This window comes from Anarrhichthys ocellatus, unplaced genomic scaffold (assembly GCF_004355925.1).
Source record: "Anarrhichthys ocellatus isolate YVR2014 unplaced genomic scaffold, GSC_Weel_1.0 scaffold40, whole genome shotgun sequence".
NCBI classification, from domain to species: domain Eukaryota; kingdom Metazoa; phylum Chordata; class Actinopteri; order Perciformes; family Anarhichadidae; genus Anarrhichthys; species Anarrhichthys ocellatus.
In genome coordinates this window covers 4,638,101-4,666,033 of record NW_022280070.1, presented here as the reverse complement: position 1 = coordinate 4,666,033, position 27,933 = coordinate 4,638,101, and the positions used below count along the sequence as shown (strand labels likewise).

At 43.5% G+C, this 27,933-nt stretch overlaps 4 protein-coding genes across 6 annotated transcripts in view; all 4 read right to left on the bottom strand.

Moving 5' to 3' along the window:
• The window catches only part of LOC116394674 (transcription factor MafG), a 19,263-nt gene extending 10,268 nt beyond the window's left edge, over positions 1 to 8,995 (bottom strand). Inside the window, exon 1 of one of the 2 annotated variants that reach the window (XM_031867936.1) lies at positions 8,868 to 8,995. The gene's annotated coding sequence lies outside the window, so the exon portion shown is untranslated. Of the gene's footprint in view, positions 1 to 8,053; positions 8,835 to 8,867 lie in introns of those variants that run through there. The other variant, XM_031867935.1, reaches the window with a different exon arrangement.
• Positions 42 to 12,682, bottom strand: pycr1a (pyrroline-5-carboxylate reductase 1a). 2 transcript variants are annotated; one of them, XM_031867932.1, is made up of 7 exons: positions 12,618 to 12,682; positions 12,434 to 12,506; positions 12,102 to 12,281; positions 10,871 to 11,113; positions 10,687 to 10,778; positions 10,199 to 10,333; positions 9,714 to 9,879 (listed from the first exon to the last, which is right to left on the bottom strand). In XM_031867932.1, exons 1-7 carry the CDS (start codon positions 12,680 to 12,682, stop codon positions 9,714 to 9,716), a joined length of 954 nt encoding a protein of 317 aa, XP_031723792.1. The 2 variants fall into 2 exon arrangements, with proteins under 2 accessions (XP_031723791.1, XP_031723792.1); XM_031867931.1 differs by lacking the exons at positions 9,714 to 9,879; positions 10,199 to 10,333 and adding an exon at positions 42 to 1,183 and having other exon boundaries at positions 10,686 to 10,778.
• Positions 12,683 to 15,026: 2,344 nt separating this feature from the next.
• myadml2 (myeloid associated differentiation marker like 2) lies at positions 15,027 to 16,188 on the bottom strand. Its single transcript, XM_031868051.1, has one exon. It carries the CDS (start codon positions 16,070 to 16,072, stop codon positions 15,161 to 15,163), a length of 912 nt encoding a protein of 303 aa, XP_031723911.1. The 5' UTR covers positions 16,073 to 16,188; the 3' UTR covers positions 15,027 to 15,160.
• A 2,690-nt stretch (positions 16,189 to 18,878) lies between these two features.
• Positions 18,879 to 25,788, bottom strand: notum1a (notum, palmitoleoyl-protein carboxylesterase a). The gene is made up of 11 exons (XM_031867968.1): positions 25,399 to 25,788; positions 22,602 to 22,654; positions 22,392 to 22,487; positions 21,988 to 22,048; positions 21,846 to 21,904; positions 21,644 to 21,746; positions 21,340 to 21,531; positions 21,109 to 21,206; positions 20,848 to 20,995; positions 20,710 to 20,757; positions 18,879 to 20,587 (listed from the first exon to the last, which is right to left on the bottom strand). Exons 1-11 carry the CDS (start codon positions 25,728 to 25,730, stop codon positions 20,284 to 20,286), a joined length of 1,494 nt encoding a protein of 497 aa, XP_031723828.1. The 5' UTR covers positions 25,731 to 25,788; the 3' UTR covers positions 18,879 to 20,283.
• Between the last annotated feature and the right edge of the window lie 2,145 nt (positions 25,789 to 27,933).

The window sequence follows — 27,933 nt, the reverse complement described above, 5'->3', positions numbered from 1 at the left end:
ACACACACACACACACACACACACACACACACACACACACACACACAGCACCAATCTGTGTGTTTGTACTGAGCAGATAAACCAACGCGTGTGGGTTCTTACAACTTTTTTTGGCGTCAAAATGGGAAACAAAAGAATTCCCCCCAAAAAAGAAACTACTGCATGTGTTTATAGCCGACACGCCAACTAAGATAGTGCTCATGCATATGCATGATGTGTGCAGAGAAGCTCAGTGAGGGGAGGGAGGAAAAGAAAAAGATGAGTCGTAGCTCTGAAGTGCAGTAAGACGGGCTATTTCCATGGCAACAAAAGGAGGGTGCTACAGGTGGACCGGTCACCTGAGCCAAACAGGCAGAGACAGACGCTTGTTAAAAATGACCTGAATACGACACTATCACACAGGCTGTGGGACATAACATGAGGTCGGACTGTGACTCGCATTCTTGATGCTTTCACATCAAAAAAAAAAAAAAAAAAGTCCTCCGGCTCCTCATGAAAAAACGGCAATATTTCCCTCTGCTGTAAAGATGCCCACAATAATAATAATAATAATAATAATAAAAAAAGAAAAAGCCTTTCACGTTCCGCGGAGGACTTTTTAAATGCGATACTTTCATCCCTGTTGGGCTTGGCTATGAATAGCCGACTGATAGTAACACCTACCTTTCACTGGCCTTTGTGGTGACTCATTTCCAGTAAGCATTCTGGACCACAGATGCAAAACATAATGGGATAATGGTCTGCCTGATGATGCACAGATAATGGACAAATAGACGGGAAAGTACTCCGCTAATAGCTACCGGGGATGAGAGTCGGAGAAAAAAAAAAAAAAAAAAAAAGGCTGCTTCTTCCAAATTTCATATAAGCCTATAATTTTACCCCTCAGCATTATTCAACCAATCAACCAACCAGTGGGGATCTTAAAATGCAGAGAGGTGGCGGTGGCACATTGTCCGGGGCTGAAGAGGCGTTTTTTTCTGTCACACAGCTGTGTAGGGTAACATAGTAGGCATCGGCTTGGCACGGCACTGCTCGGCATGGCTGAGAGCTCACCATATGACACTTTTTGGAATGATTGAGCCCAGCGCTCCAACCCCTCCAGCACAGGCTGCTGCCAACAGACGGCTACCAATGACAGGGCATGGCAGCGCAACACAGACAAGGTCCGATGCACAGCTGCTCCCTTCCACCACCAGGCATGTCATACCTCACGGAGACAAAGAGGCACGCAGACACACACGGATGACAAAAAAGGGGAAAGAAAAACACACTTATAATCGGCCGTCTTAAGAGTGGCAATCGAGGACACCAGACACCGATGTCTCCTCGCACACCTCTTAATGATTTCACCTCTTTTGTGTGTGTGTGTGTGTGTGTGTGTGTGTGTGTGTGTGTGTGTGTGTGTCTGGCACAAAAAAAAAGCTAGCAGGAGACGAAAGCTGGAGCCTTGGAGCACGGGGGGGGGGGCTGTAGAGGTGTAGGGAGCGAGTGCAAGGGGACGCGAGCGTCTTTTTGTAGGTGCTTGCTGAATTTTTATGAACCGCCCCGGAAGAACGCTGACAAATCAGAGCTGATTGCTTGTGGAGGAGAGACATCACACCCACAGGAAATAGAAAAATCGCTGAGTGTGGTCACCCGGAGAAAGAAGGAGGGAGAGACGGACAGGGAAAGAGAGAGCGGGGAAAGAGAGGGTGAGAAGAAAGAGAGGGAGAGAAAGAGCAAACAGCCTTGTGAAAAATGCACGCTCGACACATTTAGAGGAGCTTGAGAAGAACATGTTGAGAAAAAAAAAAAAAAAAAAAAATGTACTGATCTCAGCAAGGACCAAAACCAAGGTGCCAATTAGGAAGTTGTGAAGTTGAACTAACACGACGAGAACAACCCTGCCAACCTTCAGAAAGCTGTCTGTGTTCATCTAGATCTATAGAGGGCAGCGCGCCAAGGTGGGGGTCGGCTTAGGTTGAGACTCTGGTGGGATAAATGCTGATGTGACATGATAGGTCCGGCCTTGAGCCTGTGTCATGCTTTAATGATCTCATCCCCACCACAGGATCTCTCCGGGGGGGGTGGGGGGCTGCCAAGGATGGACACCATTAGCTAGGGGACCCTTTGTTGAGGGGGAGCCGAGGCTACAGCACCGCGTCCCCTGATGAATATTTATCACCGTCGCTCACAGCCCGAGGTGGGGGTGGGGGGGTGTGGGAAACAGGGGGGCTGAATAAAGATGCTCAGGAGGTGATTCTTCAAGGATACATCCAAGGCTCCTCCATCAACGGCTGTCTCAAAATGGCGGCAGAGGGGGGGAGGGCGGGAGGGGATATCTGGTACTGCGTGGTGGTTCAGGGCTGCAGGGAGAGAGCCGGCTCCACTTGACAGCGGTGTAACAAGATTATAAGGGCCATGAGAGCAAAACAAAACAAAAAAAACACCTCAGCAACCCGCCTCAGAATCCAGATTACACCAGCGGCCTGCTCTCTGCATACTAAACACGGCCGGGGACGACTAACGGTGCACCGGCGTGACAGCGGATCGCATATCACTAAAACCAATCAAGTGCACGTGTATCCTCAACCACACCAGCACACACATACATACATTTAGACTTGTCATGACCCATTGGTGAAAATAAGCATCCGAAGCACATGGCGGTGGCAGTCTGCTAATGAAGTGAATACAACTAGACGGTGGAGGTGCATGCTGATGAAAGCACGGGCAGCTGGATATCATCTCACATTAAACAACGCATTTCACTCCAAAAAGAGCACGCGCACAATGTGGCTCGTACGGCTATAGCTTAGATGTCTCTGCTCTGCTGTGACCGGTCCAGATATGTAAAGGTTTGTAATGACTCATCGTTTTTTTCTTTTGCTAAACCTTGCACATCTTAGACGATTTAACAGCACACCAAAGAAGGGAGCTGGATGTGAACCCGGTGTGATCACCTCTTCAGTTTCCCCTCTGATCAATAATGGATGAGACTCGCAGCCTCTCGCTCCATTATCGCGCGGACTTTACACAGGAAACAGAATGACGATAACCACCAAGATGCTGAAGAGTATGTGATGAGATAAAGCGTGTAAAAAAAAAAAAAAAAAAAAATGGATGGAATGTCAGCACGTTCTCATCCAGCTTGTGCTCATCTGTTCCCTTGTCCACTTGCTCTTTCAGGGCCAACATTGTCACCCTGTTTGCCATAAATAGCCGCCTTCGACACTCCACGCCTGATCAGAGGCACTACTTTTTACTCCCTCCCATCTAATTCAGAGTGGAAAACGATCGTCTTAATATTCAGATCTAATCATTCTTCCCTTCAAGCTGAGTGAAGTCAATTATCAAGCAAGCGGCATATGTTGGGCGCCGTTTAACCGCAAATTAAAAATCAGACTCCTCTGATAGCTCTGGAAGAGTTTACTGGAAGGCTGGTGGGTAAACTTGTGTGTGTGTGTGTGTGTGTGGGGGGGGGGGGGGGTGTCTGTGTGAGAGAAAAAGGTACGACGGGGAAGAGGGGAGGGAAGCTATTAACTACTAAGTATTCAGAGCGTGAAATAAGAGTGACAAAAAGAGGGAGAGGGGAAATCATTCAGCGGCTTTCAGAGGGGAATGTGATACGCTTGTAGTAGAGGGGAAACACTGAGCCCGATGCCTTTGACCAGGGAAGGTTCGGGGGGCGATGCTAAAATAGTAGTTAACCAAATTCCTATAACCCTGGAGAATAAAGTACAGTATAACCATTTAAATAAGGGCTATTTAAGTGTTCGTACCGGGAAGTTGGTTGACCTAAAGATTCATTATCCGCTGAGTTACAGAAATCTCTTTCCTAATGTAAGTCTATGGGGGGAAAAGTGTCTTTGGGCCCAACAGCATTACAAGACAGACCATGAAGTAATTAAACATTTTGGCCACTACAAAAAAAAAATGTCTTTAGGGGCTAAAACGGTTGTTTGCAACGGTCTGTACGTTGTCTTGATGTTCTCATCTGCGAATGAAGCCATAAATAGATACAGATGGTGAAACATGCTATAATCAATAAACAAAAAGGGGATTTAGTGAGAAGAAGTGCTCTTTCCACACACACTGTAAACAAAGATTTAAAAAGACAGATTGTATACCTGCTGCACATTAAAAACAGAGAAGAAGTGCATGGCTGCTTCATCATTGGACTTGTTATTTGTAGCTAAAACTGGGCCATTCTCTTTGGTATAGCCTACACACTTCTAATTTTACAGAAGGATATTTATCAATATTATTGATATCTCTCAAAGTATAAAGTATTTCTGGTTTTAAGATGGAGACAAAAAGTAGAAGAGGAAAGCAGAAAAAGTTAAATATCTGTGGGCGTTATGCCATTTTATGTCGTTTCCTGGTGCAAAAATACATTCAATCATATTTTGTTCGATGAACGCTATACGATGATGTGCTATGATAAACGCTGGCTCCTATATGGAAGCTATATGTATGTTATACCACGCATGAGCTACATTGATGTCTGGGAAAACACGAATCACCGCCCTAAAGGAACGCTGTCGTTTCTCAAGTCACTGATAACGTGAAGCTCATTTTAAAAGGGACTGGTGTTCGACTGGTTTTGCGTTCACCAGCGTTTTGATACATACAGAATCTATTTCCAGGCTCGGTATAGCTGGTGTTTACTCTCGGAGCTGCTCTGTTAGTACAAGCGGTGTGACGGGAGAGGAGAGACTTCATTGGCTTTGCAGAGTATCTGCCTGGAGGACTTGATTAAACAGGAAGAGAACAGCTCTTGATACTTCGGCCTTGCACTGGCAGAGGAAGTGAGGGGTTGCAGGCAGCCCACACACACACACACACACACACACACTGGCAAAACACCCGGCAGCTTCACTGCACTGGTTGCATACACACGTTACAGTAAATGCATATTGCATTGACCCGACAGCAGCGAGGCAGCCTCCGCAGCACAGCAGGCTAAACCAGAGCGGTTCAACACATTCTAGGCTTATGTTAATCAAAGTTAAACACTGGAATAATTCAAGCCTTTGACTGGTGCTCTGATTTGGGGTGGATTCTCTTCAATTAAAAAACACACACTTTCTGTGATAAGGCCATCAAACAAACAAGAGCTCAGCAGCATCACCGAATTAAAACGCAAAACAAATTCATCATCTGTGGGTTTTTTCCCCCTGTGGAGTGCTTTGATTCATAGTTATTACCTGGACTAAGTAACAAAGATGCTAATTTCTATTAATAACATTGCCACCGCTCAGTTCAAATTATGGCGAGTGATTGATGATGTCATGCCGGCAGGATATTTGATGGAGCCTCACACGATGCCCAACAACAAAAAAAAAAAAGAAATGAATTAAAGATATTACAATTGCGTCACTCCAGAGTGCAGTCTGAATTAATAATCTTGGAGCAGCAATGTTAACTCAGGTGCTCGATGTAACCCTCCTCTCAGCTCCTCGTGTATTCCAGCCTGAGCGTAAGATTCAGTCAAATGTTTTTCATTTGGTGTAAATAAATACCTCACCTTTATAAATTCAGACTATTGTCAATGTCTCTGCTGGAGCCAGTCATAAGATATTGGCTTGAAAGAGCGAGTAATAGATAAATATGAATGCTGGATCCTGTTGCATGTAGAGCATAATTTAATCAGGTAGAGTACAAATATAGTCGGCAATTTACTCAGGACTCTTTTATCAAGAAGCTGTACTAATAGCTGTCTAATGATGTGCCTGAGTTCCTTTCCAATGTGGGTTATACACTGCTTATCTTAGAACAAGGTCTCGCTATCTTTAACCTCCTTTTTTTAAAAATTGTACACACATCCTGCCAAGAACATATCAGAACTTCAAGTCTCCCAAAAACTCTCAAAAAAAAAATGCACGGAAACTGACCGTTTTCTTCCCTTGCCTTATCCACTAGCTTAATTTCGCCTCTTACACAAATACGGGGTTAAATCGCTTGTTTTTTTTTACGTCAGTTCAAACATTAAAATCAGCCACGACTAAAAAGAAGTAGGTTACATGAAAACCAGCAGCCAGTGCACGGCTCCACGCTTATGCTCTCCATGTTCTATCCGATATTGGATAATCCAAAGTGATGAACACACGGAAGAGAGCAGTAATGAACACGCCAAGTCTGACTCAAGTTCCACACGGAAAAATCATCAAACACACTCGCATACTCTGTCTGGATGAAAGTATTACTTTGAGAAGAGTGGAGCGGGCATATCGCAATGCTAAGCAATCATAATCCGCACTACACTTGCAAGAGGTTTCATCACCAACATTGCAAAAAAAAAATAAAAAAGAGGGCGGGGGGGAGAAAAAATAAAAAACTATATTGATCTTTTTCTCCCTTCCTTCCAGGCATTCCCATTTCCCCGTGCAGCTTAAGCAGCACTTTTGTGGACAGAAATCCAAAATTTGTGTTCCTTTCTGGAGGCTATCAATTGTCCTGAATAGGCGGAACTATTCCCAAAGGCACAGCTGTTGTTGGCCATACAGACGGTGTTGGTGACCAGACTGTATTCTGTGTAAAAAAAAATTTAAAAAAAAAATCTTGCCTCATGTTTCATCAACCTCAAATATCCTCCACCGCCATGACCAGCCTGAGAAACACCACTGGGTATACGAGCCGTGCACTCGCTTCATTCACCCTCCATTTGTATCCCATGCCTTGTTTCATCTCCGCTACCTCAACGCAAGAGACGATAAATCTCAGCAGCTGATCTCCAGCCACTGCCGGGCCCCATCGGGCTCTTACATGGGGGGCTCCCCCCCCCCCCCCGTCATCTGTTCTGGTTACCTGCAGAGAAAAAAGGGCAGGGGATGGGCATTACGCTTTATTGCAAAAAGCCGAGCTTTTCTGATGTAGCGCTGGCCCCGTCTCTGCTATAAACACACTTCAATGCCCCGCTCGCATGAGCAGAGATGATGAAACAAGTGGGATATCGGAGCAAGAATTGGGCAACTTCTATGTGTTTTAGCCCCTCTGCCTGTGATGCTCAACAGTTTCCAAGGTGACTTTTTCTAAATTGCACAGAGATTCTCCATGGATAATTCATTACCTGCCCCTCCATAAGCGTGCACTCTAACAGGCAGCACATTTCATCACACACACACACACACACACGGGGACACAAGGGCATCTGCCTACCCAAAAATCAAAAGACATAAAAGTGTTATACTGTATAGTATTCAGTCTTTTAAATAACAAAAATATAAAAAAGGCATTTGCAGCACGCCCCAAAATACATATTTCCTATAGCAGCATTGTGTTTAAAATACCTTCACCAGTTTTTAACTTCCCATCATTACAAATGACCCAATTTAAACCACTCATTGCAGGACTCCATTACACCAACACATGCAGGCATAATAAATTGCTTATTATGCTTTTTTTTTTTTTTTTTTTGTAAATGGATTTGACATCGCAGTTGACATATCAGCACTTAGTCTGAATGTACTCACAGCCCTGGTTTGTTGATGTACATCATGACAGCGCTGCAATAAAATGCCCATTCTCAGCTGCACGTATACGAGGCTGTTATTGACAAATGCATGATGGTCATCACTTGATGCTCACGCGCTGGATGACCGACTAGATCAGCACCATTTCGATCCGTCTCCTTAATCATACAGCGGCTTCGCTGATAAACATCGACCCTCATCCACCGAGCAGACCTTTGTCCGGTGGTACCATGTCTCGGGGTGGATTCGGAGAACGTCTAAATGCATCATTGTGATGATTCAGCACGATAAGGAGAATAATAAATACCCGTTGCTTGTTTGTTGGTGATGATAATAAAACAATACTGTGGTTAACTGGCTGTGATATTACAGCCAAGGACGGCGGGTTTTTGGCACTGCCATTGTTACAATGTAACCAGTGGTTAAATTAATTGTCACTTCAGGTGAACCAATTCAATGCAAAAAAAACGATGGTATATTTCGGAAGCATTTCCTAAAAAACATATTAAATCATGCATTTTAAAAAGCCGCATAAAGAGCACAACACGCTCAGATTTTAGACTGAAATGTCATGAGGGGAAAAATGTTGAAAAACCAACCTGATCTCGCGCTAAACCGCTGCCTCGGCTCGCTCTTGCTCCTTTTTTTTTTTTTTTTTTTTTGCACAACGAGGTGATGAAGCAGCAGGTTTGAACAGCAAAGAAGCGCATGAGTTGACAAACCCAACCAAGAAGCGCGGTGAGAGACAGCGCGCGGACACCTTTTGGCATAAAAGTGTTTTATCCCAGGAGCAACCTAGCTGCACAGGTTTTTTTTTGACATTCCGCGACTCTCTGTCCCCCCCCCACCAAAAAAAACCTCTCACCGCCGTCTCGTGAAAGTGGCGAACAACTGCCCGCCTACAAACAAGCAGGCGAGGAAATCCCCGTGCTCAGCCTTCCTACTATAACGGTCGCAATTCAGCATCACGAGCAATTCCTCATTCCTCGTTTTAAGCGCAAACCTGCTGGCCGCTGCGCTTCATCAAACACCCAAAATATGAATGGCATCTTTTATATTCGCTGCTCGTGAGCTTCATGTGTACAAAAAGCTTAGCTGCCATCTCAGCATAGTAGAAGTCCCTCCACCCGCCGTCGGTTACCAGCAGGCTACACAAGCATTTCCGGTAGTACGCTTTCAAAATAAAACCACAATACGTGCGAGGACATGCGTGTTAATAGCTTGAGTAATGCGGGCGCTCTTATTTTGAAATCTAAGGTCTGGTATAAATCCGGCCAACTTGACGAGGATATATGTAAGACGCTAGGTATGCTAACCCGTGAAGCTAGTAGCCGCGGCCAGCTTGTCAGCGGCGAGTCGAAGGCATGCACACTCAGCATAACAACACCGACTCTGTTTGGTTTACAAACCCACCTGACTTAAAAAAAAAATGACGCTCTCTGAAGTTGTTGCCGTCAAGTTCCTCTTCTCACGCCGTCACGACGGTGACCACACATCTAGAGGCGCAGTTTAAATTTTCGGTTTCACTGACAAGAAGCGACAGCGCTTCCAAATGCCAGCTCGTGCTCTCCTTGTTGATTCCTTTCTCTTGTATCGGAGCCAGACGTCATCGTGTTTGGTCACGTGCCTCCATTCATGAAGGATCTTCTTTCCTCACAAGAAACAAAACATTTTAACCTAAAATACACCCTCTATTGTTACATCGGAGCTGCTAATAACCGTTAGGTGACTGGCAAACGGTACTGCTGGGAAATAACGCATTCAAACACACACAATTCACATCCACAAAATGTGATTTTTTTATATTTATTTATAAAATGTTTGGAAAACATCCTCACTTTCATTGCATCATAAAATCTACAAATTAGCACATTATGTAAGGAAGTTTTAACATAATTTGGAAGTTGCATAAATGCATGTTGAACAGTAACACCACTTCCAGAAAGTCATGGCACGCAGCACCACTCAATTGCATTAGTTTAGATGGTACTTTGCCAACTACCATCAGAAAGGACTGACTGAAGTAAGATATAGAAAGCCGTATTAAATTAATATTCTAGTCCAGTGTAGCCTGACCAAGGACAGTCATTGCATTACAAAAAGGAAACATGGCTCATGCATTCATCATCCCCAATAGCTTTTTTTGTTTTTTTCTAGAAAGTAATCCACTAGGTTAGATTCTCTTCCAACAGCCGTCAGCCAGTAGTGGTTTATTCACATTGTATCCTTGCTTTTGTGACAGACAATACAATGTTTGCGTCACTTCTTCTTGGTCCCGGGGTTATTGCTGAACACACGGATCCCCTGAGATCGGACTCCAACAGCCCCTGCAGTCACTCCTGGCTGCTGCAACACTTTGTCCAGAGTCGTCTTCTTTATGGCAGCTGGCGAGATTTTCTCTTGGTCGGCCAAACACTGAAGTTCCCTTGTTAGGGAAGGGCAGGAACACAAGAGACATTTACAACATAGTATGAAACACACATATTCAGCACAGCAAAGTGTAGTAGCGTGATAATAATAATCTGATCAATTTTGTAACTAGTAACCTGAGAAGGACAAAGCTCTCATTGTAACATTATTTGCATATAGCTCCATCTGCTGTCAGAATTATAAACTTCAAAAGAAATACAACACTCTTGGCCATTTGAATATGACAATTAACTTGAAAGCATTTATTGTGTATCCCTATGACAGGAAATATGATTTGTTAGTTTGTTTGTCTCCCACTTTTCTGATCAACTTACCTAGTCCTAATGCAGGAGGCCTCTACAGCATCCATGAGGTGCAGAGGGTGGATGGTGGCGCCCCCTGGTGAACACTCATTGTCCTTGAGCTGCCCAGGGTGTTCGTCTGAGTCTAACGACATCTTAGCAGCCCCTTTAAAGAAGCACAAAAATACATTCACATTAGTATTGCTGTCATATTTAACTTTTATCTTTTTTTTTTCAAGATACTGTATATTCAGACTGTGTCTAGAACCAACCATGACAGACTGCAAAAATCGTGTCTGGATTTATAGATTTCACATTAAACTGTTAACATGAGAACTAAATTGTGCCAGAGTGAGTAAGGATCGACTCATTTTCATATGAATCCATCACAGCAAAGCTTGAAAACCATACTTGAAACCACCTAAACCAAGAGGAACATAATTAAAACAGGAACCAAAAACATCCAAGAAAGCACATACATGCAACACATACATTTGTTTTAATAAACAAAAATTAATACCAGCAGGGCTCGGGCTCCGAGGCGTACAGCCAGCCTCCTGGGCAGGCCCATCTTCACTCCACCATCAGCAAGAGCCTCTAGAGCTGTAAACGCCTGAAAGGCCACAATCAATTAGTAAAAAATCCACAAGACTCATTTTTCTCAGTTGCTACAGGTCAGGAAAAAACGGTAAAAGCACAATCAACATTATTTAAATGACTCATGTAAGCAGGACCACTGACGCTGAGGCCGGTGACGGCATCAATCAGGTCCTCATCCACCTCAGTGCAGCATCCCACGCTGGCCATCAGCTGCTCCAGGAGGCTTCCATCCTCCACTTGTGCATGGGTGCCTGTGGCGTACACAGTGGCCCCCTCACGCACCACCACTGTGTGAGTGTTTGTCATGCACCGCATCACCTTTGGATAAGGGCGATACTGCTGCAGCTTCTGTTGGGGAAAGTAGCAATGTACTGACTGAATTGTCCAGAGAGGATCGTTTATGGCTTTTATTTTAAATTAAACTAACATGGATCAAAGTTTATACACTAGTCGACATTTAATTTGCTTTAATTTGCCATGTGATATACATTTACTTAAGACAACATATCTTGGACTTTATTAAATGGAAATGCGTGAGTGTGTGAGAGCAGAAATACAGTGAGAGCCTCATGTTAAAATAAACAATAAATAGGGAGGCACCGCTCCAACTTTTACAGTCCAGACACCATTTTCCTGGGCTTTGAGTATCGGCCGATACCAAGTACCGACCCAATAGCAGCGTTTAATTAATTGCATGCCTCACTGTGTGGAAGAGACTAAGATCATTAGGCTTGTCCTAAGTATTGCTTACCTTTGTAAAACAAAATGTAACGAATAAATACATAGGTCAAAATTTAACCGAATTGTTATTTCTTATTAAAATAATAAATCACACACCAACAACTTGGTAAAAACTCTTCAAAATAACGAGAATTACAAATCAAGTGTAAACATTTTTTAATGCAAGAACAAATTTTCTTCCCATCTGCATTCATAATTGTACATTTTTGTATTTTTTAATTATTAGGTAGGTAAAAACATGATTGATGATTAATACCATGTCATTTAAAATATACAAATCATCTGGGATTTTGATTTAATATATGATTATAGTTTAAATAATGCATTTCCCTGATCTTAAAGGCAGCTTTAAAGTTAAGTGAACTGTCTTTTGGATTTATTCAACTTTTGCAAACAAGTAAACAAACCACAACTTTTATATACCTGTACGTCTAGGTTAAATACTACACATTCATTAATGCATATCTGTCCAAGAGAGTGTAATGATTGAGTATTGAGTGAAAAAACATATTTGATTTCGTCAATATTGTCCAGTTCTGTTTTTAACAATCTGTGTTCAGTTAGCAACGTGGGAAGACGGGTGGCCGCGACTTGCCTTCTCTATAGAGCTGATGGCGACGCCTGCAGCACAGGACACAATAAGGTGACGATCTTCGATGTCTGGTCCAATCTCATCCAGTACAAAAGGGATGATGTGGGGCTTCACGGCCAGGAAGAGAACATCACTTTTGCTCACCGTCTCTTTGGTGCTGGTGGTGAAATTGACGCCCAGTTTCTGCACAAATTACATCTTTTAGGATTTTGTTGTAAAGAAGTACACAAGTGAATTCCCAACATGCAAGCAATGGAATGTTAGGAACCCTAGAATTATATTCAGAATTAAACAGAATCACAGAGTACAGTATTGATCCCTGACTATCTACCTACCCGCAGCTCCTGTACTGTGGGGAGATCTGTGTCTGGGGAACTGGCTGTGATTCTGTGGGTGGCAATCACGCCATGTTGACGAACATGTCCAGAAATAATTTCAGTGTCTGATTGCAATCAACATACATCAACGATACAAATGGGATTAATAATACAAACACGAGGTATGTTTCAACACTCACCTGCCTCTGTGAAGCCTCTCACCAGAGCATGGGCCAGCTGGCCTGCTCCTATGAAGCCCACACTCATTCTACCTGTTTGTGTGTGTACAGAGAAGAACACCTTGGACTTTATTTAATGGAAACGACATTTCTAAACACACGGTGGCAGCGGCCATATTGTTGTACAGTGAATACATTTGCAGGGGAAAAGACTTAGGAATAAACTGTGGAGCCCACAGCCGACCGATACAGCAACAGCTTCACGGGCGTGAAGCTGGCACAGGCGTGGCACAGGCGTGGCACAGGCGTGGCACAGGCGGTTGCGCATCCTGTACCTGTTGCCACAAATTTAACTGGCAAGTAAGCAAGCCAATGAGCGCGTATGTTTGGGCACAGCGGTTTTGATGGTGACCTCGGGGCGGGCTCGATGAAGCCTGTTGCATCAGATTGAGCCGCAGGGGGAGAATACCAGGAAGTTACTTTGCTATCACCTGCTGGATGAGACCTTTAAAGGACATGTTAGAGATTTATTTTGGAAAGTAGACCCAGAGAGCCAACCTGTAGCCTAGTTATCAGTAAGTAACACATGTTGTTTTTATCTTCAGTGCCTCCATTGAGCAATAACATTTCATATCGTTTATTTTGTGCATTTATGTCAATCAAAAACACTCGAGGAAGTAGAGGATTTACGATTTACAAGGGGAACAATTAAGTCTGAAGAGGTAAAACTCCTGCAACACTTGTAGATTATTGGACCAACACCTTTCGGCTTGTGTCCATCATGAAACATGTTTGCAAGACTGTTACGTGTGGTGTTGTGTTTGTGCTTTCCCTCTGTTTCCTCAGTGTCTTCTCGGGTGCCACCCTCTCACCCTCAGCTGCAGCGGCTGATTGGACGCGGCTGCGTTCAATCGCGATTAGCTGTGGCTGGTGGCTAAAAGGAGAGGAACTCCTGAAGGACAATCTCTCTCTTGGGGCAGACCACAGTAGTGAGGCTGTGTGTGTCAGCTGACAACCCTTTGGCGTAGTGGTGGAGCTGTGTGTGTGTGTGTGTGTGTGTGTGTGTGTGTGTGTGTGTGTGTGTGTGTGTGTGTGTGTGGGTGGGTGCGCGCGCATGTGCACTCTGCACCTTTGTTCCAGCCGTGTGGGCTGTTGTATGTCTAGGGTCGCTTTCTTTTTATAAGAAAGTATTTTTCTTTTGCTGCCGTGCAAGCAGCTAGCCCTTTTATAATAAATACTCTTTTTGTTAACCGTCATCGTTGCTCAGTCTCTCTTTCCCCGCGAAAATAACACCGTTACTCCCCGCATCCCTTAGATGCCATAACGGGGAACGTAACAAAGACTATTGAAATGGTGTAGGTGTGAAGCACATATAATTGACGATAATAAATAAGCCTATTTTAAATTGCTAAATTGTTCACCAATTGTGTGTGGAAGCATGCAACCAACAACAATGCTTCTCAGGAAACTGTTTTCTAACAGTACATGTCATTTAACAGGTTTATAAATGACTCTACTGCACATATTGAAGTATCACGTTCATCTGATTTAATCAGGCTATGAATCATATGTACTTTAATCAACATAACTACCAATTTCATTTTTGATTTGAACCTTTGCCAATTTACAAATGAGATTTATGCTGCCTGTGTAATAGAGGAGTCTTCTGTCTTCTGAAAGTTGAGCGCTAAGGTTCACATTTCAATTTAGGCCGTGCGTTACTTCATGCAAAGTATACAGAAATCAAAAAGACCAGTAAAACATACAATTTGATAACTTTTTAATAAACATGGAACACATCAGAAATATAGCAAAAGATGAGATTACACTACTTGACTGTGCTTATCCCAAATAAAATAAAATGTTGCTGTTGTCGAAGTAAATTCATGTATTAGATACATTTAACATTCAGTGGATGACAAATGAACTTCAACCTTTGGCATTAGTGAGGACATAATGTGGAGGAAAAGATTGACAAAATGGCAAGAAAGCCGAAACCAAAAGCAAAGTTCAGTGCATGCTGTAGACTTAACATATGCTATTCATCTCTATGAGATATATATTCATCCTTTTTACTCTTTACATATATTTGAATGCATATATTAATACATAAATACATTGTTCAGCCTCTGTAGTCTGACATAACACTGTTCTGATATTTTAAACATTATCCCACACTCCCATAGGTCCGTCCTGTATGCCACCACCAAAGGTATCTGGAGTCTATTTGGTGCTGAGGTGGACATACTTCCCAGGGTCCTCTGTGGACAAAGATGCTGAGATCAGCTCGTTGGTGCACCTGGCAGACTCTCCCTGGTAGGTCACTGCAGCAGTGGGCAAAGGCCTTTTAAGCTTATAAAAGGGGGTAATACTGTCCGTTTTGCTGCCTACAGGCAAAATTCTATAAAAATACTGATGATAAAAGAAATGCCACACATAGATATGACACCATGGATCTATGGAGGGAATTATTCCTTCACGGAGACCTGAATGTGGAGAGCATAATGTTGACTCAAAGCTTCTTCATTTGTTTCTGAATCCAAACAGTCTTTGGGGGAGTAGGGGTTCAGACAGCAGAGCTGGAGACAAAGCGAATCCTCTGGGAGTAAACGAGGTCTACGAAATATAGGATCATGTTGACGTTGGTGAACACTGCCACCACCAGCTTACTGTCCCAGGGACAGTCTCCCCGTGGGCAGTCCTCGGGACGAGTAGTGGTGCCGTACTTTTTGTCGAAGCTGAAGATGGGCCAGGTCAGTGCAGTGCTGAGGTAGAGGATCACAGCGAAGAAGGTGTAGACGACCACAAAGCGATCAAAGGGGAACCGCAGGGCAGAGGTCCGACCAGAAACGGTCAGTATGACCACGACGACAGTGACGGAGAAGCACAGGCTGTACACCACCACGCAGTACTGGGTGGCAATGTGGAGGGTGTACTCGCTGTCGTTGGCCAGGGCTCCGAAAATAATGCAGGCCACAAAGGCCTGGACCACCTTGAGTAGCCCGGACACGGTGGCCATGTAACCCACCACAGCCCCCGGCTTGGCTCGAGTTAGGACCACCTCAGCACCGTAGGGGAAGCAGCAGAGACTGGAGCAGACGGTGACGGCAATGCGGTAGATTTGGGCCTCGCAGTCCTCATCGGGGCACTCCGTTTGGAGGAAGTAAACAGGGTAGACCACAGAGGCCGTGATGTACATGAGCGTTGCCAGCATGGCAAACGCCACGGTGAAGTTATCCCAGGAGATGGGCATGCACGAGTGGAGCCGCGTGATGTCCATGGCGAACACGACCAGTGTGACAGCAAAGCAGAAGCACCACACAAACATGCAGAAGGTTCCGTAGGTGGCGCTGTAGTCCGCGCCGTGGGACACAAGGGACATTATGGTGCAGCCGAATAGCAGCTGGCACATTCGGGCTGCACCTAGAGGTGACAGCACAGCTTCCTTGTTGAGGTAGTGTCCTCCATTAGAATCCATGGTGTGTGTGTTGTCTCGCAGAGGCAGCTGTTTTTTTCTTGACGTCCTGTTCTCTGTCCTGGTGTCCGTGTGGCTGACTCTTTTTTCTTTCTTTTTTTTTGTCACAGACCTCACCCTTTCCTTGGGTGCCTTTTTATAGATGGTCCTTAATTATAAATGTCTGTAGTTCTTCTCAGAGTTTGCTTTGTAATTACAGTAGTGTGCATAAGATCAAGTCACATTTGTACACTCTTATGTAGAAGTTAGAACAGTAGCTTGCTTTAGTAAAGGATATTTAATTAGAGCTTGAAATAAGATATATTGTGTATTTCTTTGTTTGTTTCTGAAGTAACATCTACTCGGCTGCACAAGTCTATAAACTGTGAACACAGTATAATTTCTGTAAATCACATTGGTACACACACACTGGTATCAGTCCTTCTTATAGTGTTTTAAAAATGTTTTAGAGAGGAAGTATTTGATCCTGGTCTTACTCAAAGCTGTCGTGTTCGTCCTCATAAATCTTGGTTTCCCTTACTTGCTCTCTTCAATCACCAAGTTGTCCAGTGTATCAAAAGTTCAAAGTGGAGTAAGGTCCTCTAAAAGTCATATCCAGTGATTAATCTTCCAACAATAGCCCCCAGTGCCGAACAGGTGGACTAGTTTGTTGTCCTGTCAGTCAAGTTCCATTACTCAGTGATTCGGTCCTAGTAATCTCTTCACCGTAGGCCCTGAACTGCTCATCAGAATCACTCAAACTGTTGGCTGTGTCTCTTGCTCTTTGTCTTGCTGTCTCTGTCTCCTTTTGCCTCTTGGATTGGGTCTCCCACTCTTTCTTGTTCTCACAAACACACACCCTCTCCCTCCTGTGTGTGTCAGTGTGCACTCGGTGGACTGCAAAGGGGTGGTTGTTTAAATGAAAGTTTGAGCCGAGCCCAGGATACAGGCCTCGCCAGCTCTATAAATAGGGGGTCTATATTCCACAGAGGGGTGGGAGGCTACATGTGGCAGGCAGTGCGGGAGTCGTATTTCTAGGGAGCACCCAGAGAGGCTGAGTCAGAGCACCCTCAGTAAGAAACTGGCATTTATACCACTGTAATGACAGGGAGGGAGGCTTAGACTCCCATTAGAGGCAGCAATTACATACAGGTCCAGAGGGATGATTATGATTATGTGATTGCAGATTTGAGCGATGCATTTAGGCGGGAAGTGGAAATAAATTAGTAGTTACTTAAAATACTTTAACCTGTGGTATTAGTATGCTGTGATGTTTTTTGTTACAGTGTGTAAGGTGAACATATTCATTTGACAGCATGTGAAGTCTGGTATATTTCAGCCAAATCCTACTTTCTTTGTGTCCTATATTACCTGTTTTTTTGTGGCCTGCCCGAACTACAAAATCCATTAACAAGCCCCCAATGGGCAGTGCGTACAGTATGTCCCCTCCTATGCTTTGAGAAAATGATGCTAATTATGTTTCCTATGCTGAGAAATTCGTTCTTAACTCACTCCAAAGCGCATTATAGTTCAAGATCGCTTTGTAGAAATGATACATGGAGGATATTCTGGTCGTATGGAGAGGTCTAGAGCTGATTGATTTCATGAAATATATGAATTCTACAGCTAATTATCTCTCGTTCACTATGGAACAGCGTGTCATAGTTGCTTCCTAAACTTCTGCAAGGGAAACAGACTATTGAGACTACAATCTATCGCAAACCCTTAATCAGAAACACACTTCCAATAGCTGAGAGTAATCACCAAAAACAGCTGCAATATTCCTATTGGCCAGTTCCTGAGACTGCAAATAAGCTGTTTTGTACTTTTTGATATATCTGTGTTCTTTTTTCTGATGTGATTATAGTCCAGTAAGTGTAGCTGCAAACAGTCAGCGGGCTCTAGACCTCTTGTTTCTCTTGGAAGTTATATTTTAGCACTGTGTTTGGCACATCAAAGTGGCCCAAACTAGGAATGTGACACACTTGATGTGTAAAGCTGGCGGTAGCTCAGCAGGTAGAGCGGGGCGAGCATTAATCGCAGGGTTAGCAGCTCCCCCTCCACATGTCGAGCTGTCCTTGAGCACGAAAACGAACCCAACTGCTCCCGATGGTTAGCCCAGTGCCTTGCATTGACTTGTGTATGTGTGATGTTAGAAGATGTATTGTAGACTGGTTATACAAAGTGTGATATTATCAGTTCATCAGGTCATTTCCTATTAGTTTTGGGTCATTTTCAATCAAAATAAAAAACGCCAACATTTTCTCACTTTCACTTCACCTGCTCGGAAATGTTTCCCCGCTTTTGGAGATCGACCACAGTTCTTCAGATTTACCGAAAGCTGCAAAAATATAAGGTGCTGAAAAAAAACCTTCAACCCGACAGATTGTGTACACTAAGCCTCGTATCTATTATCAGATATGTCAAAATGGTGACAGACTGTGTCGGGAGCCTGAGGGAGCTGTTGACCTTACCTCCTGCTGAAGGTTTTTGTGCGGTGAGTGTAAAATGGGAATGAGCATTGTACAAATACTACTACTACTACTCCTCTTAATAATAATAACAAGACTGCACAGCAATATTTACCTTGTAGTATATGTAATGTGTCTTTTCTTTTAGGTCTGATACAAAGACATGCAATCAACACGAAGAGAAAAAACAATGTATTTACAATTTACAAAGAATCACTTCTCTGTGAAAATAGCACTTATAAATATGATTTACATAACAAAATAAATATGTAAATTACCAATGCAGCTTGAGTTTTTTGTTTTTCTGTTAAAAAATATGTTACAGAATAAAATTACAAGTAGTAATACGTTTCCTTCTCTGGTGTGATGCGAAATAGAGGTCCTTTAAAAACATCATTACGTACAACAGTCATTATATTAAAAAGTGATCTCTATTATGAAATATAAGAAGGGAGTTACAATAGTGAACACTTGAAAGAACCTATACAAATACTCAAAAAAAATATACAATACACGTAATTTGTCTCCCTTTAAATGTTCGTTGCATCGATCTGAGGATTGCTGCGATACTGACCTATAGCATGAATGTCTGGGGTTTGAACAGTCATCTTGAGATGACGCGGCCTGTGAGTAAGAGGTACAGACTAGATGTAATGGCACTGTGGTGTATGTATCGCTACTGATAGACCTTTAAAGTGTTTCTCGGGTCCACTTCAGCTTCAGCAGACGACTAACCCGGCCATTCAGGCATCTTCACAGCAGTCCAAACTGAAACTACGCCACTCAGATGTCAACACTATCATGTATGAGTTACCTTAATCTTTTCTCTTAACCCACATAATCACAACAATAATATATATTTTTGGAGCATTGTCTGTCTTTTGTTATTTTTTGGCTACTTTCTTCAGCAAGGAATAACATTTGATATTTGTCTGCTTGCTGCTTTTCATTTCAGAAGCCTATTGTTTTCTGCAATATTCATGACAATCTTATTATTACTTGATGCTTTTGGCAATAGTGTCTTTGTTACACTCGGGCCAATAAAACATAATGAATTGAAAAAAAAAACATCCATGTCAATCCAACTTGTTCTTATAACATGAGCGGATTAGAGGAGTATTTGTGTCTCGCTACCGTTCTTTCAATTATTTTAAAAGTAAATACAAGATATCCTTTCTGATCCAGTGCCTTTCTCATCTTATCCTATCTGTTATCTGTTACTGCCTCGATGAAGGCTTTTGTGGTTTCAGTCTCAGGTTTCAGTTATTATTTTAAATTAGACCCTTATATACTCTATACTGACAACTGAACAAAGACAGCATCCTTACGTCATTGTGGTGTTTTCTTTTTTTTTTTTAAAACAATGACTAAATATAATCTATGGAAGGATGAAAATAATATTCAAATGAATAAAACAACAACGAGCATCCTTAAAACTGGATTACATCTGTGATATTTCTTTTCTTTTACAAAGCAAAAGATAATTTAAATGGAGAGTAGCAGAGAGTTGTGCCTTGTTGTGGTGGCGTGTTGCCCCCGTACTTGTCACCAGTTGTGAGGAAAAAGGGATTGTCGGACAAATAAAAGCCACTGTGTTTGACTGAGGTTCGAAACTAAAGTAAATGAGGTCAGAGGGGAGTTGACTATAGGTAGAACGGGTTGTGAAGGTGGAGTTGGAGGTATCAGCCATGGGAGACTGGCCAGAGAGACCAGCCAGCCCTGCATTGGGCTTAGCTTGGAGATGCTGTTTGTATGTGTGTCCCTTTAGCTGCCGCTGCTGAGCATGCCCAGTAGCTTGCTGGGGTCCATGCCCTGCTGCTGGGCCATCTTCTGCACGTCGAAGCCCATGTGCATGAGGAACTGAATGACGTTCATCTCTTGTCCGGTGAACTGGTCTCGGATGGTGGGGCAGGTGGGGTTGCAGTGTGGCCACGGGCAGCTGTCAATCAGATGTACGGGGCAGCCTTTGGGTGGAGCCTTGTTGTTCCTGTTGTCATTGAGGCTGCGGTCCCAGCAGTGCAGGGCCCGGGGCAAGGAGGTGCCTTTAACCTGCACGTCAATCCAGTAACTAGAACACAACACAAGAGGGCGCTGTCAGCTCACAAGTAGAGAGTCTCAGACACAAAGTTTCGTGTCCTCTGGTGATGATGCACTGGGATGACGGGGGCTTGTAAATTAAATCATACTCACTTTCTGGTGATAACTTCATGTGATAGACATGCTGGAGCAAACATAGCCCTGCGAATAGAAAGCAACAACACATAAACCAATGGGAATCCGTGCAATAATCCTATTTAAATTCTCCTCCTGAAAGAGACGAAGCCTTACGGGACATCTTTGAGTGTGTTCCTCAGTTCAATGCCCAAGTTTTGGATGTAGCGCCACTGGCTTTCTTGCACAGGCTGGCCTGTCAGCTGGATGTTGTCCACTGTCAACTGGGCCTCATCAAACAGCCACTGGACAACGAACACAGGGCCTGCACAGGCAGAATGGACAAAGATGAATGTAAGATTATTGTGCATATATACATACAGGATAGTATATATCTACTCTGTGCCAAACAGGTACAGAATGAGACCCCAAACTCACTTTTTATTGATGGGAAGACTCTATATCCAAAGAAACAGTTCCACTCCTCTCCTTCATGGGTTTGCCTGCACCTCTCTGGTACCACTCCTCCCCAGTACCTGATGGGACAGGTGAAAAGATAGGATACACGGTGTCAAGGTTAGCCACCCGATGATCTCGTCACCGTACTGAAATAAGTCCATCTCACAAATCCTTTTGTCTTTTTATGATAATATTCGCTGGCTCCCGTACTTGATGCCTCTCTTGATGGTCTCCGTGGGGGCACAGCTGACAGCGTCCACGCAGTCCGTGCAGTGGTACTGCTTGTTGTCCAGGAACCAGCCAGAATCAGACAGGCCTCGCACTTGTATCCCGGTGTGTCCCAGGCCCTCCAGCAGCTCTGCCACATGGTCCACGTTCAGAAGGACTCCAGTACCACCCGCACTGCACGCATTAAATATGACATATTCTTAACAAACACCTGTACAGGAATTGAGTGAAATGTCTACGATTTTTTATTTGAAATCACAAGCAAAATGTTCGCACGTGAACACACCTGCTCCCTGCTAGGAGGAGAACTTTTGCGTTGTCCAGACCTTTGTTCAGCAGGTCCTTCACAACCTCCTGAATAATCAGTGAGCCCATGAAGGCATAACCACCTACACACAACACAGAGAGAGTAGAACTTTAGAATAACTTGTTTTTTTTGAAAGAGGGTTACACGTTAGGTTTGTTTTGATGAGTCAGTGATGTCTTACTCTGCTCTGTTTTGGCTGTAGCGCCGCTCCACACGTCGCTGGAGCAGTACGGGATGAACCTGCACCACCGACATACAGTTAAAGTTCCCAGCTGTGATTCAAAATTGAGCTTCAATAAACACACAAACATTAGCCAACTTACACCATGTTGGCGTTCCACCAGTGAGGGTTTTCCTCAGGCAGCGGAGACAGGATCCCTGTGCCTGCAGAGACAGATCAACATGTATCATTAGCCATCCTGGCACTCCCAGACACATCCTCTTCCTCCTCATCATCATTACCACGTGGATTACAGTTATTAAACTGCAATGAGAGAGGGAAGCGTCTCTGTTCCTACAGCAGCGGGCGCCAGGTAGCCCTACACCGCACCTACATTATGACGGGGTGACAGATACATCCAATCCTTTTAATTTACGAAGACATTAGGATCTAGCTACTTTTTTGCCCTTGTTTCGGGGTCAGGATTTGCTTCTTCAGGTCACAGGTGGAGCAACAGGGGTGCTTATGGGAGCGTATAGTGAAGTACACAAAATAGCTGAAGCTGACCTGTTTTAGTTTGGGGCCACTTGGATGAGCTCATCAGTCTCCTCATCGTCTCGTATCGGCTGTCGCAGTTCTCCTTGTTGAAGCAGTACCAGCCGCCTGGACATAGATACACACAACAACAACAAAAACACACAGGGAGTGTATCACACACATTGTCTAGAATTATTCATCAAAGAGAAACATAATGACATGAGTTATATTAATACTGACCCTCTAAGAATATCAACCAGCGTCTGCTGCCCCGGGATTCTTTCAGGTAGTACCTATGGGAGACCAAAGAATATCAAATCAACACAGCATAGCAGACGTGTCGATAATGCTTTAATATATGCGAATGTGATACTAAATACCCTTAAGGCTTATTTTACACCGCCTGAATAACAATATATCTAAACAACAAATAGATAAAAACCACATTCCACAATTGTGAAACATGAGATAAACACTGAAAACATCTGCGCTGTTTCTACCATCAGTGACGGTATCCAAGTATGAAACATAAACACATAGGACACCATCACTGTAAGCCAAACAAAGATATGTTGTTATGCTGTTGTTGATTCCTATCTCTGCAAGGTGACCGACAACAGCAACAAATGCAATTTCGCCAATATGTATCCAAGGAGTACACAGGAGAGAACAATGAGGTTATGTGTACGGTTTAGCACTCAGGAAATTGATCAAACAGGAGATACACTCTCCATTATCCTGTTTGTAGTTTACAGACGGTGTTCCTCATGTTCATCTGATCATCATTCATCAACACACACGTCATGGATAAAATCAAGGCTCCGGCCCGCAGTGATGATAAAGAGATCTGGTAAAATGAAACAACTCAATTGACGTGCTTAGATGTCAACACACGCAGACTGTCTTTTTCATTTTGGGATCCATATATGTCCAAGATAATGCCCATCTACTGCACCCAAATGTTTTTGTGCCAGGTTAAAATTGTAACAAGAAGTTAATGCACGCTATAGAATATATATGTATAGAAGACGTGTGCTGTATGTTGTCAGTCCAGAAGAGGGCATGCGCATTCTGCTGGACCTTCTCAAGTCAGACGCTTCATCATCCTCTTTTCAACAGGATTTTTATATGTGCGACTGTGATGCTGAAAGATTTTTTTTTTTTTTTTTCATATATTATTCAATCAGTATCCACCCGACTTTACCAATGACTAAACCGGAGGGATTACCAAAAAAAACTTCAGTGACTTAAAAGAAAACAGACTTGGCTGAAGCTCTGTGCTGTTTCCTCAGACTCTGAATCACACTTTGGCTGCCGTTAATGCCTTGTGCTATTATTGCGAGGCACAGTCAATGATGTAGGCTGAAGACAGTTGCACTCTACTCACTACTTCCAAACAACAAAGTGAAGGCGGGCTTGGCAAAGCTGAACAAGCCAAGAGGGTGCATCATCACTCTCACTCTAACAAGTGTGACTCCAGAAAGTGAATCACACACCGTCCTGTGAATGATTTTACTTGTTGCATCCTTGTTTATCTGTTACTGTAACAATACCTCTGTGAAAAAAAACCCACTGTTGGTAGACGACGGATTAGCATCTCAACTGACAACAGCCATGGTGGTGAATGAAACGGCCATCTGCCAGTAACTGTCCCTTGCGTCTCTAAAGAGCTGAGAGCTTTACCGCGCCAACAGACAGCTCTCTCCACCAGGCACTTCGGGGTTTTACAGGAATTAGACAGGATAGTAAATCCATAAAGAGACGTATAAAAAACAAAGTCTGCCCGTCACTGAACTGGTCCCAGATAAGGTATTATGCACAGATACGTCATCAAAGCCTCCTGATATGGAACAGACATCCTTGACAGTAAAGCATTTATAAAATACTCTCAAATAATAATGAATGCACAACATTGTTGTGGTTGTGCTTTTCAATAGTTTTGCTATATTAAGCCTATTAGGGGCATACCATTTTAAATACTGTTCTTTCATTGTGGTACAGTTTGTGCAGAATGATATGTTAACAGTTTGAGACACAAGAGAGATCCACCGTCTTTGGATAACAATAAAATAAAAATAACAACTTTTACAACTAACTTGTGCTTGATTCATCTCCACCTCCCTTAATTATCAGTATTATTTGTACAGGAATCAGTTTAACTTACAGTATTCAACTTGACTTGAAGAGTCCATATGACTGAGGATTGTTTGTGTACTATACAATATAAGAGGCAGTGGATCTGTCTGATATTAATGTGCTTTTAGTGCCATTGGCTTATCGCTTTCAATCATTCAGCCTTTCTTGCTGCCAAATGGATTTTTGCTTTACAACAATGTCAACAGTGGATATCATGGCAAACAAATGAAGTGATCTATTGTTTACCTCATTGACCATAGACTAAAATATATATATTTTTACCAGACACTACCAGGAGCCATTAAGAGCAAATAGTACACGTTTTAAAGTAGCCAAGTAAATAACACATACTGTTAAACGGCTCATAATCCAATTCAAATCATAATCCAGCAGTGTGCTATACACTCTGCAATCAAAGAGAGATAGAGAGATGGACTGGGGTCTGAAAACTTAAATCTAAACTTTCTGCAGAGCAAACCCTGCATTCTAATTTGAAGCAACGGAAATGAAGCATAGGCCATGTGGCTATCCTGCAAATTTCACGCTTAGCTGACGCAAAGCAGCTGTTTATCTCATCCCGTTATTCTGTCCTAGGGCATAGCTCTCTTTTGAAAATCCCTCCCATTTATTTTGGTTATTTATCATTTATAGAGGAAAACCATTTTTGAAAAAACCAGTCCCAATAAGAGGAATCTCCGCTGAGACGACCATTGTTGTCCTCAGGCCAGATACATGCGCGTTACTTTGGGTAGCAGGATGACCAGCAGCGAGGGCTGAGCCCTGCTGAAGCTAAACAACAATTGCTCCTACAGCTCCAGGTCGCACTGCTGCACAGCTGACCCTGGCGATCGACTCATAAGATAGATCACGCTGTACACGTGTATTCTAAATTGGTACATACCCCGCAGGACTTCCATCGTTGCAGGTGACCGATGTGTTCCCCAAAAAGTTCAGCTTCATGTCGTAGTCGAGCTTCTGCGCGGAGCACGGGTAGAGGGACTGCGCGAGGTTCTTCACCTGTGTCATGAAGTTATCCATGTTCTCCTCCACGGCGGTGAAATCCAGAGGGAAGCTCTCCGTGGTGTCACCCCGATCCGCCCGGTATGTGGGAGGAGGTGGTGGTGTGCGTCGTGTTTGTGGGTTGCGGCCACCCCGAAACCTCCGTGCGCAAAGAGCTCCGGACTGCATCAGCACCAGCACCAGCACTGATGAAAGCATTCTGATCGCTGTCATCTTATCGCGGAGATGTGAGATGTTCTTTCTTCAAAAAGCAACGTCTCGTCAGGGGAAACACAAACTTTTACCGATGCAGCTGAGAAAGAAACGACAATTACGCACTGTTTTAAAAGACGTCACAACTCGTGGCACCCGCTCCTAGAAACGCTTCAATTGAATGTCAACTAAATTTAAAAAGTCCTTTTAAATTAATTACAGTCCGCTGAGTTGTCTGGATATATTATAATCTTTCAAAGAGTCCGACTACAACCGTTTTCCCATCTACCAAGCTCAACTCAAGCGCTGCTGGACCAAGCACACAAGCTTGAACGACAACACTGGTGCCATGCTCTTGTATTTTATTCAAACTTTCCCCCCATGAGTGTCCGTCCAGCCAATCGCAGGAGCGGGGCAGGACTCAGGGCATAATCAAGCGTGGAAGACTATCCCCTTTTTTAGAATGTATATAGGGAAAACATGTCCATGCGTTGGTTCTTTTGATCCGCGATGATTCATTTGATGTGGTGGCTTTTATTGGCCTTGAAATGCTTGAAATTTCCCATTCCACCACAAATTTATGAAGTGAGAATACGCATTTTGTTACACACTTGCTTGAAAATCAAGTGCGGGGGGGGAAACAAAACACGATCAAAACTTGGGAAGAGTTCCAACAATATTTGGTCAAGAAAATCAGTCAGACTTAGCCTTGTTAAATAAGCGAAATTATTATTGTTATTATTAGTTCACGTATTTTAAGGCTTTACTTTTACGAGGCAAATAAAAACACAACATTGTTTAGAGAGTATCATCCACCACCCCACAAAAAAAAAAAAACTCCACACACAGCCTACCTCTTTTTAGGAATCACTTCCAGTTCTGACTAGTTGAGCTGCTCATGTTTTCTTAAGGTTTAGAAAAGGACTTGGACACTTGTTTTTATTTTAATCCAGACGGGGCCTCCAAAGATCAAAGCACCCATCACTCTTTCTCCCCCCCTGGCCTCGCTTCCTCACTCCCACTTCAGTCTCTTCCAAACTCTCCTGGTCTACTGTATATTTTAAGTCGAGCATGAGCATTGTGATGGGAAGCCAGCTTTTTAACACAGGAATGCCTCGTTACGGTTGAGGTATATAGGCTTCCCTCCAACAATCTCTCATTCTAAGGACACATTTATGTTACAGTGCAGCTCGCAGTGATTACACAAGAATAACGTTGATTATTCATCGAGGTGACACTTCATGGCGACTTTTGTCTTTGATTGAGCTCATTATTCCCATGTGAAGCAGAGATTGTCCTTCAGTTTAGTTTCAAAGGGACTGCAGTCTACCTGTACACACGTAGTTTATTGATGATTTCTTATTTGATGCAGTATATCAGCTTTGGCTGTGAGATCGGAGAGAATTCATGGGCCTCATGTTGGGGCACTGAGAGCTGAGTTTCTTCAGATATCAGATGTTGTTTTTGTGAGAACCAATGAATGACACGTTCATTATAATTATCAGTCTGAGCTGAGCTTGACACCTTCGTCTTCGGGGACTGAAAATGTTATGACAGAAACTCAGCCAGACAGAACACATTTGGGCATGTTAGAAACTGCTTACGTGCGTCGTGAGCACAACAACATGTTAAAACTGCTTCACATCCTCTCAGAAAAAGAACCTCTATCCCTGTGGCTAATCAGTGTGCCTAAAGGGTGTCGAAGTCCTCTGAGCCAGGTAAGATGGATATGAAGTCACCAGCCGGACTGATGGTATTCATCGGGAACTTCAAAACAGATGCTTGTATAGATTAAAACATGTGGCAGGGCCCAGGATGAGAGGCTCTGTCACAGATTGAGTCTGGTCACTTTGACCCATACCTCCCTGTTTTATCACACGTCATCGCGAAAAATGTAACCCTTAAATCACTCGCAGATGGACGCTGGCCTCTGACACACACGCTACCATGAAGAGATGCCCCGGCGGTGTGTGTCGAAAAGTCCTCTGACCCGAGCGTGAGCCGCGGACACTCGCGCTTTGAGTGATCTAAATGTGTAGATTCTGTGTTAAATTTACCGAACAGTGTGAGGCTGGAGACAGACACACTGGTTAGCTTTGCTACTGTTGGTGCACAGTGGTTCTCTACCCTGCACCTTGTTTGAACTCCAAGTGCTAAGCCTTTCATGGCTTTCACTGGTAATTCTCTCTCTCTCTCCCCTTTGCTTTGCCTCCCATCGTCTGCG